Genomic DNA, 20,303 nt, shown 5'->3' with positions numbered 1-20,303 from the left:
GACGGCTCTTCTGGCTGTCTCACTCGCGCCGAGTCAGTACTTGTGGAACCTTGGGTGGTTGTCACGGCTAAGATGGACGGTCACATGAAACGTCACACCGTTATTTAAGCCAGCTGCCACTCAGTCAGCGGCCCTACTTTGGACTCCTTCAACGGTGTCCTCATCCTCTCGTATTCCCTCTCACTGTTTTTGGCCCACCCAACACCTCTAATACCTCACATCAGTCAATCGCAGACATGGCTTCCGCTTATTACGAGTTTTACCGGGGTTCCTCGTGCGTACCAGCCACTCATATCGTGCAGCCCATTGACTGCTGCACCATGGTTCTGCAGCATCGGAATGGCTCTGACAGATTCGCTCGATGAGCTCATTACCAGCGGTGCGATTACACCGCAACTTGCGATGAAGGTTCTTCTGCAGGTCCTGTACTTTCTCGGCCGTGCGCAGTTGTGCGGTTAGGAGTGGCTGACACATGAGTGCACAGTTTGACAAGTCCCTCGCGGACACGCTGGTGAAGCATGTAAAGACAAAGACGACTCTAAAGGTGCGTTTCGTGCGGTGTGCGTACGTGGGCGATAGGCCGAATTTCTTTTCTGGGCGCTAGGGTCACCTGCACACATACCGCCTTTGTGACGACGTGTGGACATTTGTCGTCACGAATGCCTCGTTCAAAATGGAGTCCAACGAGCTCATTACGGCAGGCAAGGTCAAGATTGTTGCATGCAAAAACGGGGATGCTATCGAGGCTGGGAAGAAGTAAGGCCGGTGCCGTTGGGCGGCCACATCAACTTGACCCCTGTCCTCCTACCCCTCCTTCCAAGTCCATGTGTCGACTGGAACCCGTCAGAATGGATCTGCACGTCCTTTGTTCATACCCTATCGTCGCTTGTTCATTTTTTGTATCCTTGTATTCATAGGTGGCTTTCGCACCTGGTAGACGCGAGCAGAATTGTTCTCCGGATAGGACTCGATGCTACGCAGCGTATCTATATTAAATCATGTATTGGACCGAGATGCATATGTTTTCCACTACAATTACAAAAGCTGTCCGGATCCGCGAGAAGCCCCCTTCGTTCACAAGAAGTAAAAATCCAAGAAAAAGATCAAGCGCACCATCTACAAACGTCTTGCAGCAATATTTAGTATCTGACACAACATGGAGATTTCCTCAGATTGCATCTTTATAGATAAGGATATGCAGGGCTCCGTGGAGACCTGCCAGAGTGTTAATCAGGTATTGGTGAGAGCGACCAGCCTAACGCACCCTTCGAAAAGAGGCTCGGTGCACGCAACGTCCTCAATCCTCGTTTTCAGCCACTTGATAACATCAGGACCTAACGACGCGCAATCATACAGCTCCAGCTGGCGAAGGCGCGCGGGCGCGACGACGCCGCCCAAGTACGGCACCGGGCCCGCCGCAGAGATCTCGGGGTTGCGCGCCTCGACCATCTGTACGAGCTTCGACACGCCGTCCCCGTGCGTGTGGTGGCAGCCGCGCATCGCGAGCGCACGCAGATTCGGGCAAATCCAGTGGTCCTGCTGCGGATCGTCGTCCGGCGCGCCGAGTGTCGCCAGCAGCGGCTCGAACGGCGCGCTCCCGATCTGTAGTGACAGCAGGTGATCGAGCTCCCCGAGGAAGTGCCACGAGGCGACGCCCGCGCCGCCGTAGTAGAAGCCCGAGTTCGCGCCAGGCCCGAGCCCGTAGGCGAGCGAGAGCCGGGTCAGCGACGGATTGTTGGAGCGCGCGAGTAGCGAGGCGACGGTATCTTCGATCGGATCGCGCGCGTCGATGTCGAGGATCAGTACGTCGAGCGAGGGGAGGATCAACGAGTCGACGAGGGTGCTCAGTAGGTAGTGTCCCCCAAGGTTCAGGACCTTGAGCTCCTGCAGCGTCGTTGGGGTAAGCGGCAGCACGGGCGGGTTCGGAGAGGTAAAATGCAGTGAAAGCGTCTCGAGCTCTGGGTTTGAGGCAATGATGTAGAGGATGCGATCCAGCGCGAGATGTACCGTCGGCAATGTGCGCAGCGAGAGTGAGTGCAAGTTGCGTAGCATCGGTGCACTCCACTTGAACGGGACGTGGTGCAGCGTCAGCGTGGTGAGGCTAGAAATGTCGAATGTTGAATTCGCCGACGCAGACGGAAGCCACTTCCAGTCGTGGTAGAACGCCGAATCCGCACACGAGACCTCGAACTCACGCAACAGCGGCGCATCGCCTGTCACGTCGGTCAATCACGGTATGCCGGTATGAGCGTGCACATCCACACACCTTCGATCGCCTTTAGGGCGGTGAATGAAGCGAACTGCTTGTCGAACCGAAACACGAACCTCTCCCAGCGCCGCATCTGCTCGACGAGGTAGAAGAACGCGATGTGCCCCCAGTGCATGCTGGTCTTCGACCGCGACAAAGACGGCGCTCGTTCTGCAGACACGAGCGGTGGCATGTCCCATGGGTCTTCCTGAGACGCGGTTGATGGTGCGGACGCGACACCGTTCGCGACGACTAGCTGCGCCGCCTGTGCGATCGGAAAAAAATGGATGCCTGCTGTCTGCGGCACTTGCACATACGTCGCGTGCGCATTAGCACCTAATCCCGGGTGGGCCAACGGTGACGGCGTCGTTGTCCAACCAGCCGGCCCGTATGTCCAGCCGTGGGCAGAGGTAGAAGACGAGCGGCGGCGGCAGGACAAGTCGATACCAGAAAACGGCTCTGAGCGCAGGAATATCTCTATGTCTAGCGGTACACTGGTGCCCGACCGTTCCAACCAGAGCCGAATAGTGTCTGCGGAAGTACTTTGTGTAGTTACGAGGCGTATCTAGGAGGAAATAATTTAGCGTCAAATGAAGACCATCCCCTCTTAACTCATGCGGCTCACCTTGGACCAGAGAACGGGCATCGACAGTACAAGGCGACGCCACAGAGAACAGACCGCAGAGAGTACCCACGCGCAACACGGGTAGTCCTCGAAGTTGAGCAAGAAGATGTAGCGAAGCAGTTCGTGCGGCAGCCTCCTGATGGGCGATATATAGGCCAAGGTTAACGCCACTTTCTCTTGCAGAGCTGCACGCTCCCTCTCCATATCACGGACAGCACATCGAGACTCTTCCACGATGCGTGCAAGGTCATCCTCTGCCGCCTGTATCTTGTCTGAGAGTACACGGACAGCAAGCCTATCCGACACTAGCTCTCTCCGAGCATCTGCGAGCGTCGCTTGGGTTGCTGGCTCTGGTAGATTGACGAAAGACATGGGTATGCAGCTAGATCGTGGTTAACCCAGTGCCACGCGGCGCGTATATCAGGATCATTTCACGTTGGAAACACTTCGTACATACCCAAATTAACCCCTGATATCCAGCGATAACCAAGCGGATGGGTGCAGCGGCAGTATGTGAGACTTGAGAGTGCTTCGACTGGTGATCTCAGGCTATCCAATGAAGACCTTCCAAACCGGGACAAGTACCAGGACCCCGAGCACGCTTATATACATGATTTGCCAAGCAAGCCTCATGCACGTTCGACCCGTGTGTCTCCATCACAATCCCTCCGCCCAGCAAGCTCATAACATGACAGGGAAAACGCTGGGAAAAGGGAGGATTCCGCAGAAAAGACTGAGGAGAGGGACTGCATTTACTTGTACGTGACTAGAACAAACTCTATATTTTTCGTAATTAGAGACTCAAAATTTGCAGAGGTTCAGCGTCCCGGGAACAACGTCAGACACGTTAGTGGTGCGCCACATGTCAGCTATCCTCTTTTTCGCCGTTGGCTCGGATACAAATCGACGTCGACGAATGCTCACGGCCATTTTCAGCGGTTGACATGTTCTCCTACTTCGCCCACCGTAAGAGTTGGTGAGTGGAAGAGGGCGGTGTGGCATCAGCCAGTTTACTACTGATATGGTCGATCAGTGCACAGAAGCAACAGGAAAGGAAGTCGAAGCTGGAGTCTGTTCCCGCCGTTTACTCCGCCCCTGCGACAAATGACGATCGGAGGATTCTCTCGCTATCCCTTGCGGAGTTGGTCGAAGAATGCAGCATGAATCGTACCTCGCCCAACGCCGTACTGCAAGCGTATGGCAAACGATGCTTGCAGGCCCAGGCTGCTACCAACTGTCTGTCCGACATCATGTTCGACGAGGCCGAACGAACCGTGACCTCGGGGAAACTCCTCTCAGGCGTTCCAGTGAGCCTGAAAGATTGTGTCGACATCGTGGGACACGACACCCTTCTCGGCTACTCTTGCAACGTCGCAAAGCCTAGGCAGTCTTCCGCGTCCATCGTGCATATCTTGCAGGATGCGGGCGCTTTGCTGTACGTGAAGACATCTGCACCAACAGGCCTCCTTTCCTTCGAAACAGAGTCGGACGTCCTAGGCGTGACCACTAATCCATACAATCCCAAGTTCTCACCCGGTGGCTCTACTGGAGGTGGTGGGGCATTACTTGCGTATCAGGGCAGCATGATAGAAGTGGGCACCGACCTTGCAGGCAGTGTGCGGTTTCCAGCTGCGAATTGTGGGGTATACTCGCTGAAAGGTTCCATCGGACGGTTCCCGGCCTACGGATGCACGCCTTGCCTTCCCGGCTTGCAGGGTGTAGTGACGGTTACTGCTCCAATGGCACAGAACTTGGCCGATCTAGAAGAATTCTGGAAGCGTGTAATGGAGATGAAGCCGTGGGATTACGATTCAACTGTACGCTGTTGTTTTACTGTCCATTTGGTGTCTCAATTCCCCGACGGTGAGCACAGTGTCTCCCCATGCCTTGGCGACCCGTCAACGCGCAGTTTTCGGAGGTCAAGCCTAGATGGGGTGTCATATGGGATGATGGTGAAGATAATGAGCATATGTCTATTTCTTGGCTGAGGCGCTGACCGGGAAGCAGGCATAGTGACTCCGACACCTGCATGCAGACGTGCTTTAGTGGACACAGTTGATGCTTTGAGAAGACAAGGTTTTGACGTTGTGGAGTTGTAAGTACATATATTCCATGATGATGGACATGTATTGACTCGACGTGTTCAAGCGAGTCTCCAGGCATACCCGAGGGAACGAGGATTGGTTTCGGTCTCATTGCATGCGGCGGTACGTGCCTTATTAACCATTTCACTGTCGCCTCGTACCTAATTCACGCTGCAGCCTCCCCAATCTTCAACTCACTACGAACTTCGGAGACCCTCAATTCCGCATTACGCTCTTTCGGTATACTCGTCAGCCTCCCTCGTTGGGTGAAATGGCTGTACGCGCTCCTCCTTCGCCTATTCTCGCGACCGCTGGGTAGGAACGACACTTGGGCAACTCTCGCTGAGAATTGCTACAAACGCAGCCCAGTAGGCGAGCACGAGTTGTTGGTGCAGCTTGAAGATTATAAGATGGCGTGGCACACAGCGTTGCAGAAGCAGGACGTGGACTTCGTCTTGACGGTCCCACACCCCTCGCCTCCTGTGCCCTTGGGCGGCACCGGGGTCGTCTCGCTCATCGCTTCCAGCTACGCGTTCATTTTCAGTCTCGTGGGTGTTGTGCTACTTCTCTTACCACTGTCGTCGGCTAACGTGTCGAAAAAGCTTGATGCAGTCGCGGGCGTCGTCCCGGTCACATTCGTGGACAAGTCACTCGACGCGTTGCCTGCAGATTTCAGACGTAGTTCCGCGTACATGAATATGAGCGACATCGGACGGGCCGTCCATTCCGTCTACGACGCCAGAGCAATGCATGGCCTGCCACTGGGTGTGCAGATCGTCGGTCCTCGACTGCACGAGGAGAAGGTGCTCGCGGGCATGAAGATCATCGACAATGCTTTACGTGCGGCTGGACGGGGTTTCGTCCCTAAGCAGTTTTGACCTCGGGTTCACTTCATGCTATGTCTATTCGCGGAGTCGTAGATAATCGCTAGAGTCTGGTTGGATGCATCTTGAGATCCTCTTATAGCAGGAATTGTACGTAGTATAGTAGTAGTCTAATCCGTAAATATAATTTTCTCCCCTACTCAGACTGTTCGTTCAGCTGCGTGGTGTGCATCACACCGAAGAGTAGTCCTCTTGCTTCGGAAGATGGTCAAGGTTTCAACCGTGCTCACATCTTTGAACGAGGTTGTATACAGGTAATACTGTATGCTCCTGCTGTCATATATCTTACACCGTGCGAATATTGCCTGGGAGCTTCAATCTCTTACCATAAACACGAATGTCGAATACGTCAAGGAGTGGACTTTGAGCACTACACGGAGGACTGTTCTTCAAGGTTCTGAGGATAAGACTCGGAGAAGCCTTACTGGATTGGTTTTTTTTACTCGCAACTGGCTGCATGATGGGTCAGTGGGGCTACCTTGCCAAGTTTCTGATAAGCTCGCGGCGAGCTATCTCGCACACCGTGACTTGGGAATTGGGTATTTCTCATCGTATCTCCGCTCGTCTTGAGGATCTACCCTCACAATGCTCCGAATTGGCGTCGATGTAGGAGGTGAGTGTCATTTGCCCCATCCTTCTATGTAGTTACACGGAGTGAGTCTATTTGCACGGTCAAATGGCAGGGATACGCATGCCGTGCGACAGAATACGATTCGGATTCGGCGTCTGAAATCATCGAAAGAACGGTGTTGCTCGATTTTTTCGCTGGTCATGACTCAGCCATCGGGATAACATCGAATACTGACACTATGACTCTTGGATATCGACCGGCATTATTCAGCTGACATATTAATGACCTGCGATTGAAGGCACGAACACGGATGGTGTCCTGATTGATGTCGCTCGCCGACATGAGTCAACCCATGGTGTGCTGGCACACTTCAAAGCCCCCACGACTGTGGATGTGTCGAGTGGCATTGAAATGGCTGTTCGTGAAGTTCTAAGACGGGCCGCAATATCTCCCTCATCCGTCGCTTGCTTGAGCATCGGGACGACGGCGTTCATCAACGCGGTCCTGGAGGCCGACAGCCGCCGACTCGCCAAGGTTGCAGTCATTCGGTTATGCGGCCCATACACCAGACAATGCCCGCCTTTTATAGATTTTCCCAAGCGCTTGCGTGCGCTTACAGAAGGATACGTCGGCTATGCGGACGGCGGTCTTCAAAGTCAGTGTCTGTCCGAGTCGATTGTGCTGAAGCATGACTCATTCGTCTCTCGATAATCTTCAGTCGATGGAGGAGAAATCGCCCCGCTGAACGAAGAGCAGATAATTGAACAATGCTCAGCCATCAAACAGAGGGAGCTGAAGAATGTTTGCTTCCCTTCTCTGCTGCATTCCATCCTCGGACTTACCTCATTTACATACTACAGGTCGTTCTGTCGGGTGTTTTCTCTCCACTCGACAACGACGGTAGGCAAGAGTTAGCAGCCATGAAGATTGTTCAACATGAATTGGGTTCATCAATTAACGTAGTCTGTTCTCGCGATGGTAGGTATCCTGTCAAGTCTTTGGGTTACACCGTCTGAAGGCGTGCTGCAGTCGGCCAGATCGGATTTCTTGAGCGCGAAAATGCCGCGATCTTGAATGCGTCGATTTTGACCTTCGCGCAACGAACGATCCACAGTTTCCAGATCGCAATGCGTGCACTGGACCTCTCATGTCCATTATTCCTCACTCAAAATGATGGCACACTGACTACTGCTTCATCCGCTGCTCACTTGCCGATTCGTACCTTCGCTTCTGGGCCGACAAATTCGATGCGAGGGGCGGCATACCTAGCAGGACTAGATGAGCACCATATCATCCAGCAGCGCAAGTCTGCTATTGTTGTCGACATCGGTGGAACCACGACCGATGTGGGTGTTTTGCTACCTTCGGGATTTCCTCGCCAGGCAGCTGCTTTCATAGAAGTAGGAGGCGTGCGCACCAACTTCGCAATGGCGGACGTGCAATCCATCGGACTGGGTGGTGGCTCGCGTGTGAGAGTATGTGAAACTGCGAAGGGAGAGCAGGTCACCGTCGGACCGGACTCCGTGGGATACAATTTGACCCGCTATGCTAAAGTCTTCGGTGGGGATGTGTTGACAGCTACAGACATGATTGTCGCTGGTGGGTGCGAAGAGGAAGTGGGAAAGAGAGAGCGGGTTGCCGACCTGGACCGCAATGTGATTGAGAAGGCGAAGAAAGTCATTAAGAAGCTTCTAGAGGGAATAATCGATAGGTAGGTTTCAATTTCTTACATTCGTACGATTTAGAGCCTCATCCGTACCTCAGGATGAAGACGTCGCCAGAGCATATTACAGTGCTGCTTGTCGGCGGTGGGAGTATTATCGCCCCCAACGAACTCACTGGTGTCAGCGAAATTATGAGACCAGCTTATTTCAGCGTCGCCAATGCTGTAGGTGCCGCAATGGCGAAAGGTAAGTAGTACGAGTCATAATTAAGTTGCTGCAGCTTGAAACGATGATACGCCATGTCTGTCCCAGTTGCTGGGGACGTGGACACCATAGAGCTACTCCAGAATCGTAACGTTCATGCTGTCATTGAATCGATCAAGACACGAGCCATACAAAAGGCCATCATTGCTGGTGCAGATCCAGGTAACATTCTTTTGATCGAATCATCTTCCGTTTACTCACTTGAGCAGCTACTACTAAGGTCGTCGAAGTGGCCAATCTCCCCGTGCAGGTATGTTGTGACAAACGTATTACCTGCATAGCTCATTTTCTTCTGTAGTATGTAACGAATCAAGCGACTCGTATCATTGTCAAAGCTGCAGGAGAGTTAGCAATGAATGCCATTGCGTCTACAACTGAGCTAAATGTAATTACAAATGGGGACGATGAGCCTGAGGCTAGCGAGGGTGAGAAGGCCGTTTTGCAGGAAGTGAATGAAGAGGAAGACCTGATCGACATCGAGGAGTATGCTCCCACAATTCGAGAAGATCGATCGTGGATTTTATCAGAACTGGATCTCGGTAAGACAAAAATTTCAAAAAAAAAGTCTGACATCTCTATTGTGCTTTAGAATGGATTGCCGAAGGATGTGGTGTCTTAGGTACGGGAGGTGGGGGCTCAACATACCCACCCTTCCTTATGGCTCGTCAATTGCTTCGTGATGGTAAGGAGATCATTGTGAGTTGCAGTCAGTCTCACTGTACCAATTCTGACTCACCCATCCACATCAGATTGTCGATCCTGATGATGTAGCTGAAGACGGAGTCTTTCTTCGTTGTATGTTCATGGTGTGTCCTCCCATAGCTCGTCGAAATACGGTCGTTCTGAAGCTTCCTTGCAGGGTTCACCCAGTGTCTCGGTACGTCGTCCAAGAGTTACTGAGCTTCACCTTGGTAGCGCTAACCTATCTGGTCAGCTCGAGCGTGTGCAAGGCGGTGTCGAGATACCTGCATCCATTCGTGCACTCATGACTTACATGGGTCTGCAAGACATCACTGGAGCGATATCTGATGAAATCGGAGGTGGTAATGGGATACAACCAATGATTGTTGCGACAGAGATGGGCAAGGTAGTCCTAGACGCGGACTTGATGGGCCGAGCATATCCCAATGTGCGTTATTAATTGTTCATCAGGATTCGCTATTCAACATTGACGAGATACCACAGATGTACCAATCGTGAGAGCGAATAGATTGGTTCAAACTCTCTTCAGAGTTACTGACCTTTTTTGATCGCGGGCAGCTTACCTGGCGCCTTCGATATACCTGGAGGACTGTGGCCTTGCGCTATATCCGATGGTGTTGGGAATACAGTTGTAAGTGCGCGGAAATTACGGTGTCATATGACTAAGAAGTATCTAGTTGTTGCCGACTGCAAGTAATCCAAAGTCTGTCGAGACCATCCTTCGGACTGTAACCACTGAAATGGGATCAAGGAGTGGTGTCAGTATGGCGCCATTGACACGCAAAACTTGTCAGGAGTATGGTACGTCTGTCCAAGGTTTGTGAAGTGGCTGCGTTGAATGAATTTCCTTACAGGAGTCGTTCGAAGTGTGTCCCAAGCCTGGCGGATTGGCCGAATCATTGCACTTTGCAGGAAGAAGAATAAGTTGAGGAGTATTCCATCAGCGATACTTGAGCTCCAGAATGGTTCGTGTCTGTTCGTCGGCAAAATCATAGATGTACAGAGGGTAAGCCGTTTCTTCACCGACTCTTGTCTGCTCTCTCAGATTTCACGAGTAGGAAGTACGTAAAGGTTTCACATGGGGGTCTGTCACTATTGTACCATTACTTGAAGACGAAGAAGAGGATGGATGTCCGCCCACGAACATCCCCGTTGCTCACGGCCAAGACGACCGTCTTGTAATACCATTTCAAAATGAGAATTTATACGCCTATATCAGTTCACCTAGCGGGGAACAGAAGGTGCATTTGTCTGTCGGTCTCGATCAAACATCCATGGAATTCTGACAACATGCATCGCATATAGATTCTAGTCACTGTTCCGGACTTGATTGTTGTGCTTGACTCCCAGAACGGCGCACCACTCGGCACTCCAGATTATAGGTACGGAGTCCGGACATGCGGAAATACTCTCTGTAGATTTGATTTAAGCCCTTCACCAGATATGGCCTACGTGTCACTGTGATAGCATTGGCAGGCAATCCGAAGTGGACTGCTACCCCGGAAGGTTTGGCGTGTGGTGGTCCGTCCGCCTTCGGGTATGTGGTCCAGTCAAAAGTATTCATGCGTTGATGATTAATTATGGCGAATACAGTCTCCAGGATTTGCCGTTCACACCAATTGCGCAGTACAGGGAACCTTCAAGCGTTATTACTGAGTATGCCCTGATACGACCAGATGCGCTGTAGATGTACCGAATCGGCTTCTGTGCGACCTAGGTTATCCGTGCGCTACACTTGTCTCATTGAAGAGTGTACATTATATCAATTCTAACACCAGCAGAACCTGGGTGACAACTTTGTTAGCGATCTACTCCCCATTTTCGCGTGAGAAACGTACGCACTTCTCGTTGAACATCCATTCGACTTCGTCATCGGTCTCCCTGCCATACCACTTGAACGCAGACAGATGCTCAGCTCTCTCTCCGGTCTTCCAGCCCAATTCTTCTGCCAGCGAATACCATTCCTCCCGTAGACCCCATATCTCTATTCTCTCTGTCTTCTCATTCTGTGCGGCCTCTACTATTTTAGCCAACAACTGTGGAAAGCTCGACTTGGTGGCACGAATACGGGTCACCACCAATGTACGAGGCCGGTCTCGCACGTCGAGCGTCCATGTTGCGAAAGTTTGTGGTTCTCCGCCAGATTCGTCGAGGTCTTGCCGAAGCAGGACTCCCCATATAGCCGTAGGCAAGACGGGTGTTCGATCCGAATCGAAAGACATTGTCCTTCGAATCGTGTAGACGCCCACGCCATTGTGCGGCAGAAATGAGAATAGAGTACAGTTGCTGGCAGCGGCAGCGGCCCTCATGTCGGCTTTTATGTCTTTCACGTCCCTCTTCCAGACAGAATTTACTGTGTCCTCTGTTAACCACTCCCATTTCGTGTCGACGTTAGTCGTCTGCCTGACAGAAGTTTCCGGAATGTAGACCGTCTCCCGGGCACCACTGACGAGCCATCCATTCCCTTCTTCCACATCAGGTCCACACGCTCGATAGAATTGACCGCCGATATCGCTATATAAGACGGAGAAATGTGCATTTCTGGTCCTGAAACTGTCTGCAATCTGTGGAGGTGACCCCCAAGACGGCGGAAAGACGGCAGGTAGAGCAGAACGTGGAGCAAGAACCCAATGGAGTAAATGCAGCATATGCTGGGCATATCCCTTCCTTCTCTTCGAAGGTGGGGTGAATACTGAAGCAATACCGTATGCAGTGACCTCCACAGGTTGTGACTGCCCGGTTGAAGACTGATTCGCGATCAATCCCGTGCGGCGGAAGCTTTAGAATAGCTGATTTGTGTTTTAAAATTCCTAGGCGAAATATAACGGACGTACGTTTCGCATGAACACATGAAGTCCAATGTCTCAGGATTGGTCCGAGGTGCCAGAACCCTGCCCCAATTTCGCCCTCGATAATGTGTTAGGCGTGTTACAAAACATTGAGGCATACCAGGTTATAAGTTTTCCCCCTAGCGCATGTTCATGCTCATCCATGATAGCATCTCTCAGTATGTATTCTTCCATGGTGAGCCCCTTCGCCCACTGGAAGGAGGTGCGTCTCCGGGATTCGAGAACTTGCTCTCGGATCGCCGGAAAAAGTGACAACTCTGCAAACGCAAGTGCCATGAAGCCGGCTACTGGCACTAGTTACTGATTTGCAAGCCAGATATGAGTTGATGATGGGGATGCAGAACAATTTACCTCTCAAAGTTATCGATGAAAAATGGCGATCGTCAACGCCACGCCGTCAGTGCATATCTGAAACTGGCAAGTGAAGTTGTAAGGCGAAGGATCGCCAGGATCCTCACATGTAAAGTTTCAAGTCGGCGACCAGAAAAGATGTGTCAGGAGCGGCGGTGGCCCTCCGACTTCTACAACGTCTGTCTGCAGTCTTGTTGAAAAGTCGGAGTGTCATTGTGTAGTTCCTGTAAAACATACTCATGTACCTTGCAAGGGTCCGGCCGAAGAACTTGAATCTCATTTTGCCCTCAACTGGAATCCGTTGTTGATTACGCATGGTACTAACGCTGATTTTCTTTATAGTCGGCGATGTTATTGAATCTAGTACAGGATCTTTATAGCAACTCAATCATTCTCTAGTGTCGCTATAAAATCGATCCCAGAACTTCAGCACACTTCGAGCATGCCGAAGACGGCACGATAGTCACTCACAGTACTCACACCTTCAAAATGCCCGCCCTGGCCCAGTAACCGAGTGTCTTCAGCATATCCTCCTTGTCCAGCTGCCGGAACTGCTCCAACGTCGCCGAGCAGCGCTCGGCCTTCTCCGTGCTCAGCCGCATGCGGCCGTCGAACTCGCCTGTGTGGAAAAACTCGAGGAGCGTCACCGCAGTGTCGTGCTGCTGCATCTCTCTTGAGCTCGGGCTCTTGCCTGCCATCTTCATCACCGCAGCTACGGCCTCGAGCCTCCCAAGCCACTCCGAGTAGGGGACGAGCGGCACACCGAGGTTCGCCGCGGCCGGCGCAAAGAGTAGTGTTGCGTAAGAAACTCAAGGCAGGTTATTAACGTTAGGTTTATAACATGTTAGGTCCCAGAGGTATTTGACACCATGTTTTTAACGTTTAAAACATGTGGTCACATGACCTATTTCCGCGTACTATAAACTGTAGATTTCTCTATTTTTGCGTCTGTTCTGGAGGCTGCAGAAGAGATCGGAGGGCCCGTACGTATGATATTCCTACTCTACTACTCAATGACCCCGTATCCTACCAGTGGAACTGTCAGCCTACATCTGAAGACCTGTTACCTGTTCTCTTACGCCCTGCTCGACCAAAAGGACATGAAATCTGAAGGAGAACTGTTAGTAGCTGTCAAGTTGTAGTCTACTAGAGCATCTGACCTCAATGAGGCCTTGTGAGCAACCCCCGCACGCCGTGGCCGAGTACGCTATGGGGAAATCCGACGCGACGTGACCATTGGCGCCGGACTTATTGACATAGGCATTTTGGCCTTATGTTTTTAACATGTTTTTAACGTGTTAAAAACACGTTTAAAACATACATGTTTTAAACATGACAGTTTTACACGCAACACTAGCAAAGAGTGAGTCTCATGTCACGGGACGCGGGTGCACCAGGTTCAAGACCGGCTCGACGATCTTGGAGGAGACCATGTCGAGGAGTGCAGAGGTGACGATATCCACGGGTAGCCACGCGACAATCTATGATTGACCAGCCGTGACGCTGAGCAGACGAGGACAGCGGGGGTGAGGAGGGGGCGTACCTCTTCTAGTGACGGCATGCAGCCCAGAGCCTGTGCGGCACTCACTAAGGCGTCGACCCACTCTTTCGTGTTCCACCCACCGTTGAGCGTATCACCACTGATCTGGCCCACGTGCACTGAGGTCGTGCGCAGCCCGCTCTCCCGCGAGGCGTAGGCAAAGAGCTACTCCGCAACCCACTTGCTCTCGCTATAACCTGCACCCATTGCCACCTTGGGATCCAGAATCGGCTCTTCAAGCACGGGCCTAGATGTGGGGTTTCATTGGGAATGTACTTAGTATACGCGTGATGATTGAATCCGTGTGATGGCTTACTGCGGAGGACACCGATGGAGTTGACAAAGAGGATGCGCGGGCCTGCAAAGCTTGGAGACCCGGCGGAGAGGTTGATCAAGTTGCACACGCCGGTGATCAAGGGCTCGAATGACGACAGGGAGAGGTTGAAATTGACCCGCCAGGCTATTTATTCTAGCGTCAGGTCACTAGCAGTCTGAGGGCAGTTTCGACGCACCATTGTGGATGATCGCCGTTACAGAGTCGCGGATCTAGCCTTCCGTCAGCGTGATGTATCTGGAAGGTGATTCGCAAACCACCTTACTTCATCATATCTCTCCTTGCTCAAACCCATATACCTTTTTGGCAGCTCGCTCGCCATCAACATGAGCTTCTCTGAGTCGAGCAAGCCGACGTCAAGACCCCAAGTCTTGAATGCCTCCTGCTGCCGCGCTCTCAGTGCAACATCCGAACCCTGGGAGTCCCTGTTCAGTGCATACACTCTGATGACGTCCGGCCTCTGCAGGAGCTGAGAGAGTAGATGGCAACCCAAGCGGCCAGTGGTGCCTGTCACCAAGATGGTCTTTCCATCCTGAACAGCTACATACTTCCCTCCGTCGAAACGCTTCGCGAAGGATATAGTGGCGGCGTATTTCTTCACCATGTTGTGCATCTCTTTCGCCTTCGTCTCCGTATGGGAGGCGCTGCCAGCCTTCTTACCCGTCGAAACCAGGTGGAAGACGAAGTCACTGAGGGCACCGATGCTTGGGTGCATGTAGATGAGGTTGTGGGGAATGTTGTGTACGGAGGCAGTCGTCGACGACCGGATGGCATGGATGACTGTGTTGCGTATCCAGGTCGCCTGCAGACTGAAATCTAGGAGTGAGTAGAGGCAGAAAGATGCTCGCAAGAAAATCTGTACCGAACCTGTCACATCCTTGCTGGAAGAGGTCATTGTTGTTGGCCAACTTCATCTTTATCACCCGTTCCACCAGCTCTCTGATGAAGTCCAGCGTGGTGGCATTAGACCACGAAATGGGTATGGGAACTTCGACCTCAGATGAGTCCTGCACCGCTTTGTAGCACACCTTTCAGTCATGTTACCTGAACTGAACTCCCATTTACCCTGACATTGTCATGAACTGGACAGCCAGCGGACGTCGGCCCATCGTCACCATGTTGACCTCTACCAGCAGTGGGCCCATATCTTTCATGTGTGGGATACCAGCAGTGGGCCCACTGCTAGTGTTCTTCTCCTAGTGCTCGGCCCACTAGCAGGACATATTACAGTGTTGTAACCATTAAGCAATGGGCCCACCGCCACAGGTCAGAAGGTGGGCCGATGCCAGAGCATGTTATCGCCATCAATGGGCCCACTGCCAGAGCATGTTAGCGCCATCAATGGGCCCACCGCCAAAGTGTGATCAATGAGCAGTGGGCCCACCGCCAAAGGTCGGAGTGTTGGCCAACGCCTGAGCATGTTTCTCTGAGCAATGGGCCCACCGCCAGAGTATGATGAATGAGCAGTGGGCCCATCGCCAAGAGTGTAAGATGACCGATGGGCCCATCGCCAAAGGTTAGAGGGTTGACGATTGCCAGAGCATGTTATCACCAGCAATCGGCCCATCGCCAAAGCACCCTCAGTGAGGGCCTTACTGCAAGCACTCATGGGATAGGTCATCACCAGGACATGTTTCCGCCAGCAATCGGCCCACCGCCAAAGGTCAGAGGGTTGGCCAACGCCAGAGCATGTTTGTCTGAGCAATGGGCCCACTGCCAGAGTAGTCAAAGGTCAGAGTGTTGGCCATCACTAGAGCATGTTATCACCATCAATGGACCCACTGTGAAAGTATGATTAATGAGCAGTGAGCCCATCACCACGAGTGTAAGATGAAGGATGGGCTCACCGCCAAAGGTCAGAGGGTTGGCCATCACCAGAGCATGTTATCGCCACCAATAGGCCAATAGCCAGAGTACAATAGCTGAGCAGTGGGCCCATCTCCAAGAGTATCAAATGAAAGATGGGCCTACTGCCACAGGTCAGGGGGTAGACAATCACCAGGACATGTTTCTCTCAGCAATGGGCTCACTACCAATGTACAATGAATGAGCAGCGGGCCCACCACCATAGGGGTATGTCTGAGCAGTGGGCCCATTATCATGATGCTATTATTTACCGATGGGCTCACCACCATAGGGGTACCTCTGAGCAGTGGGCCCACCGACATGATGTTATTAGTCAGTGATTGGTTTACCATCATAATGCTGGCAGTGCCTGCACTCAGCAATTCACCTAATCGCTAACCTGACACTACATCTCTGGTGGAGTTTTTACAACATGGAGTCCTGTCTGAAACTTATTGTAGCTATCATATAGAGTGCAGTGCCACCATTTTATGAGTTCCTGATATATGGCAAACCATGGCTTTACATTCTGGTGATGGCGAGACTCAATTTGCCAAAAAGTCGCCAACCTGGCTCTCCTTCTCTGGCGAAGTTTGTTAAACTTGGAGGTCTGTCTGAAACTTGTAGAAGAGGACTTATAAAGTGCAGTGCCACCATTCTATAAGTTCCTGGTATATGGCGAGCCATGGCTTTACATTCTGGTGATGGCAAGACTCAATTTGCCAAAAAGTCGCCAACCTGGCTCTCCTTCTCTGGTGAAGTTTGTTACACTTGGAGGACTGTCTGAAACATGTAGCAGAGGATTTATAAAGTCAAATTTCATTATTTTATGAGTTTCTAGTATATGGCGAGCCATGGCTTTACATCCTGGTAATGGTGTGACTCAACTAGTAAAAAACTCGCCATCCTGGCTCTCCTTCTTTGGTGAAGTTTGTTAAACTTGGAGCACTGTCTGAAACTTGTAGTAAGGGATTTATATAGTGAAGTGTCACCATTCTATGAGTTCCTGGTATATGGCGAGTCATGGCCTCACATTCTGGTGAAGGTGAGACTCGACCAGTAAAAAACTCAGCAATCTGACTCTCCTTCTCTAGTAAAGTTTGTCAAACTTGGAGGACTGTCTGGGATTGATAGTAGCTGCAGTATCAAGTGAAGCACCATCATTGTTTGAGTTTCTTGTAGTTGGGAGCTATGGCTTAATATCCTGATAATGGCTAGACTCAACCAATAAACACATCATTAATCTGGCTCTTCTTCTCTGGTAAAGTTAGTCAGACTTGAAGCACTGTCTGGAATTTATAGTAGACATTTCATAATGTGAAGTGCCATCACTTTCTGAGTTCCTGATCAATGATGAGCCACAGCTTCATATCCTAATAATAGCTAGACCCAACCAGGAACAAAATGACCAATCTGGCACTTGTTCTCTGGTAAAGGTTGTATAACCTGAAGCACAGTTTAAAAATTGCAGTAAATGTTATATCAAGTGGTGCCAGCATTTCGTGTGTTCCTTATAGATGGTGAGCCACAGTGAAAATGTAACTGGCAACCTGATACTTCTTTTTTCACATACACTGATGAATTTCATATGATATGAAGTACTGACTATAAGTTGTAGCAGTGGCTATATACTGTGATGTCCTTTTATATGAACTTCTGGCTGATGTCAGGCTATGTTTGTACAAAGTGTGGATGCACTGAGATTCAATGCTGACAATCTGCTATTTATTATAAAGTGAAGTATCTAAGCCTTTCAAAACTTAGAGCAGCAGTTGCATTACTGTTCAATGTCAGTGTTGTATGACTTTGTAGTTGGTTGTGAGCCACATCTAATCATCCTAAATACACTCACAAGTTAGCATGCTAACTGGCTGTGATAATCTTATATATATATAACATGGAAGAGTGACTAAATCTTATAACAGCAGTTGTATGCTCTAAATTAGAAGCCTTGCATTACTTCTTGAAGTTTAGCAAGATACACACAGCCATTCTAATGATCTGTGAACACTTTGAGAAGTTCAGCATACAACTTACCATTTCTCTGCATGATACTATGTGTAATAAAGTACAACACTTTATATGCGAGATATGAAGTTGTGGTTAGTTTTGATCGTAATCACTTAGTGTTATGTGAAGGATTCAATATTGTCTACCTTTAATGAACTTCACGTGACTTGCTGAACTGGTCAAGGAATCACACTTTCCTTTTTAGTCTCTGAGTGCACATACATCTACATGAACGTAATGGCTCCTATATGTGTTTTCTTCTATACATTTGAGATTCTTCTTTAATACATTTTTCTATCTACATTAAATGATGATGATTATATAGACCTTATATCACAGCTAGATAGATTTTTGACAAGCTTATAAAAAGTCTATAGAGCTTGGAGTGAAATATTGCTAACTCTTCTGAAGTGAACTTTGCTGTTTTTTAAGAAGTAAAGCTTGCCAATCACTTAACATTACAGTTGACTACATGTTGTCTTGAAAAAGATATATCTGTCATTTTCTAATAAATATCTGGCATTTAGTTATCTGAGAAGCAAAACACACTTCATGAACATAAGTGTAGCTCTTTCCAAAGAGTTACACTTAATTGTTATTGAGAATTAATATCTGTTAAGTCACGATATGATATTGGTACTCCAAGTTGCAGTTCATACTCCACAGTATATAACTTTGGCCATAAGTTTCAGATAATACTCCATTGCATACAGACTTTATTACAGAAGCAGTGCTGGCTGGTCATTTAGCATTTTTATGTGTGAAACTATGGCTGGCTATCAATCAGGAACTCATAACATGGTGGCCCTTCACTTTATACAACAGCTGTTATCAATTTCAGACAGTGCTTCAAGTTGAATTAACTTTACCAGAGAAGGACCACCAGGTTAGTGAAGAATCACCAGATTAAGTTTAGCCATTGTCAGGATGTGAAGCCATGGCTCAACGTCTATCAGGAACTCATGAAATGGTGGTGCTTTACTTTATATACCAACTACTATGAATTCCAGATATGCTCCAAGTTTTATGAACTTTGCCAAAAAAGGAGAGCCAGGTTGGCGACTTTTTGGCAAATTGAGTCTCGTCATCACCAGAATGTAAAGCCATGGCTCGCCATATACCCAGAAAGTCTAAAATGGTGGCGCTGTACTTTATAAATTCTCTTCTACAAGTTTCAGACAGTGCCCTAAGTTTAACAAACTTTGCCAAAGAAGAAGAGCCAGGATGGTGCATTTTTTACTAGTTGAGTCACACCATTACCAGGATGTAAAGCCATGGCTCACCATATACTAGGAACTTATAAAATGATGGAATTTAACTTCATGAATCCTCTGCTACAAGTTTCAAACAGTCTTCCAAGTTTAACAAACTTCACCAGAGAAGGAGAGCCAGGTTGGCGACTTTTTGGCAAATTGAGTCTCGCCATCACCAGAATGTAAAGCCATGGCTCGCCATATACTAGGAACTCATAGAATGGTGGCACTGCACTTTATAAGTCCTCTTCTACAAGTTTCAGACAGACCTCCAAGTTTAACAAACTTCGCCAGAGAAGGAGAGCCAGGTTGGCGAATTTTTGGCAAATTGAGTCTCGCCATCATCAGCATGTAAAGCCATGGCTCACCATATACCTAGGAAGTCTAAAATAGTGGCACTGGGCCTATCACTCAGTACTACCATGGTGACGGTGGGTCGATGGCTGTATAATAGCAGTGTGGCAGTCGGCCGATGGCTCAGAAATACACCTATGGTGGTGGGCCCATTGCTCAGAACACTACCTATGGCGGTGGGCCGATGGCTGTATAATAGCAGCGTGGTGGTCGGCCGATGGCTCAGAAATACACCTATGGCGGTCGGCCCATTGCTCAGAACACTACCTATGGCGGTGGGCTGATTGCTCAGAACACTACCTATGGCGGTGGGCTGATCGCTCAGAACTACACCTATGGAGGTCGGCCCATCGCTCAGAACACTACCTATGGCGGTGGGCTGATCGCTCAGAATACTACCTATGGCGTGGGCTGATGGCTGTATAATAGCAGCGTGGTGGTCGGCCGATGGCTCAGAAATGCACCTATGGCAGTCGGCCCATTGCTCAGAACACTACCTATGGCGGTCGGCCCATCGCTCAGAACACTACCTATGGCGGTGGGCCAATGGCTGTATAATAGCCCCATGGCGGTGGGCCGATTGCTCAGAAATATACCTATGGCAGTGGGCCGATCACTCCAGCCTTCCCTTCATCACTATGAGCCGATCGCTTACAGCTCCCTACACAGACCGATGGGCCAACGTCCGCTGGCTGTCCAGTTCATGACAATGTCAGGGTTAATGG

General features: G+C 50.1%; 7 protein-coding genes across 7 annotated transcripts; 3 read left to right on the top strand and 4 right to left on the bottom strand.

Moving 5' to 3' along the window:
* Window positions 1-236: 236 nt before the first annotated feature.
* On the top strand, window positions 237-760 carry SCP_1500140 (Transcription initiation factor IIA subunit 2; the record flags this gene model as incomplete). Its single annotated transcript, XM_027764124.1, has 4 exons — window positions 237-274; window positions 333-420; window positions 485-544; window positions 605-760. The coding sequence occupies 4 exons, from the start codon at window positions 237-239 to the stop codon at window positions 758-760; spliced, it is 342 nt and encodes a 113-aa protein (XP_027619925.1).
* Window positions 761-1,181: 421 nt separating this feature from the next.
* SCP_1500130 (hypothetical protein) lies at window positions 1,182-3,245 on the bottom strand (the record flags this gene model as incomplete). The annotated part of the gene is made up of 4 exons (XM_027764123.1): window positions 1,182-1,215; window positions 1,265-2,213; window positions 2,267-2,813; window positions 2,874-3,245. The coding sequence occupies 4 exons, from the start codon at window positions 3,243-3,245 to the stop codon at window positions 1,182-1,184; spliced, it is 1,902 nt and encodes a 633-aa protein (XP_027619924.1).
* Window positions 3,246-3,817: 572 nt separating this feature from the next.
* Window positions 3,818-5,835, top strand: SCP_1500120 (amidase signature enzyme; the record flags this gene model as incomplete). The annotated part of the gene is made up of 7 exons (XM_027764122.1): window positions 3,818-3,849; window positions 3,907-4,690; window positions 4,747-4,825; window positions 4,881-4,968; window positions 5,022-5,080; window positions 5,135-5,505; window positions 5,560-5,835. 7 exons carry the CDS (start codon window positions 3,818-3,820, stop codon window positions 5,833-5,835), a joined length of 1,689 nt encoding a protein of 562 aa, XP_027619923.1.
* Window positions 5,836-6,823: 988 nt separating this feature from the next.
* On the top strand, window positions 6,824-10,729 carry SCP_1500110 (DUF917-domain-containing protein; the record flags this gene model as incomplete). Its single annotated transcript, XM_027764121.1, has 20 exons — window positions 6,824-7,067; window positions 7,131-7,213; window positions 7,273-7,390; window positions 7,442-8,123; window positions 8,177-8,322; window positions 8,389-8,502; window positions 8,550-8,590; window positions 8,639-8,879; window positions 8,930-9,036; window positions 9,090-9,146; window positions 9,200-9,217; window positions 9,275-9,469; window positions 9,526-9,536; window positions 9,601-9,673; window positions 9,720-9,843; window positions 9,897-10,048; window positions 10,101-10,283; window positions 10,348-10,424; window positions 10,484-10,579; window positions 10,636-10,729. The coding sequence occupies 20 exons, from the start codon at window positions 6,824-6,826 to the stop codon at window positions 10,727-10,729; spliced, it is 2,856 nt and encodes a 951-aa protein (XP_027619922.1).
* Window positions 10,730-10,810: 81 nt separating this feature from the next.
* Window positions 10,811-12,167, bottom strand: SCP_1500100 (hypothetical protein; the record flags this gene model as incomplete). The annotated part of the gene is made up of 4 exons (XM_027764120.1): window positions 10,811-10,826; window positions 10,885-11,820; window positions 11,877-11,933; window positions 11,992-12,167. The coding sequence occupies 4 exons, from the start codon at window positions 12,165-12,167 to the stop codon at window positions 10,811-10,813; spliced, it is 1,185 nt and encodes a 394-aa protein (XP_027619921.1).
* A 551-nt stretch (window positions 12,168-12,718) lies between these two features.
* On the bottom strand, window positions 12,719-12,946 carry SCP_1500090 (hypothetical protein; the record flags this gene model as incomplete). Its single annotated transcript, XM_027764119.1, has 1 exon — window positions 12,719-12,946. One exon carries the CDS (start codon window positions 12,944-12,946, stop codon window positions 12,719-12,721), a length of 228 nt encoding a protein of 75 aa, XP_027619920.1.
* Window positions 12,947-13,612: 666 nt separating this feature from the next.
* SCP_1500080 (hypothetical protein) lies at window positions 13,613-15,011 on the bottom strand (the record flags this gene model as incomplete). Its single annotated transcript, XM_027764118.1, has 6 exons — window positions 13,613-13,723; window positions 13,786-13,882; window positions 13,952-14,015; window positions 14,099-14,242; window positions 14,295-14,328; window positions 14,382-15,011. 6 exons carry the CDS (start codon window positions 15,009-15,011, stop codon window positions 13,613-13,615), a joined length of 1,080 nt encoding a protein of 359 aa, XP_027619919.1.
* Window positions 15,012-20,303: the final 5,292 nt, after the last annotated feature.

This window comes from Sparassis crispa (assembly GCF_003851025.1).
Source record: "Sparassis crispa DNA, contig_000014F, whole genome shotgun sequence".
Lineage (NCBI taxonomy): Eukaryota > Fungi > Basidiomycota > Agaricomycetes > Polyporales > Sparassidaceae > Sparassis > Sparassis crispa.
This window is presented reverse-complemented; position numbering and strand designations above follow the sequence as displayed.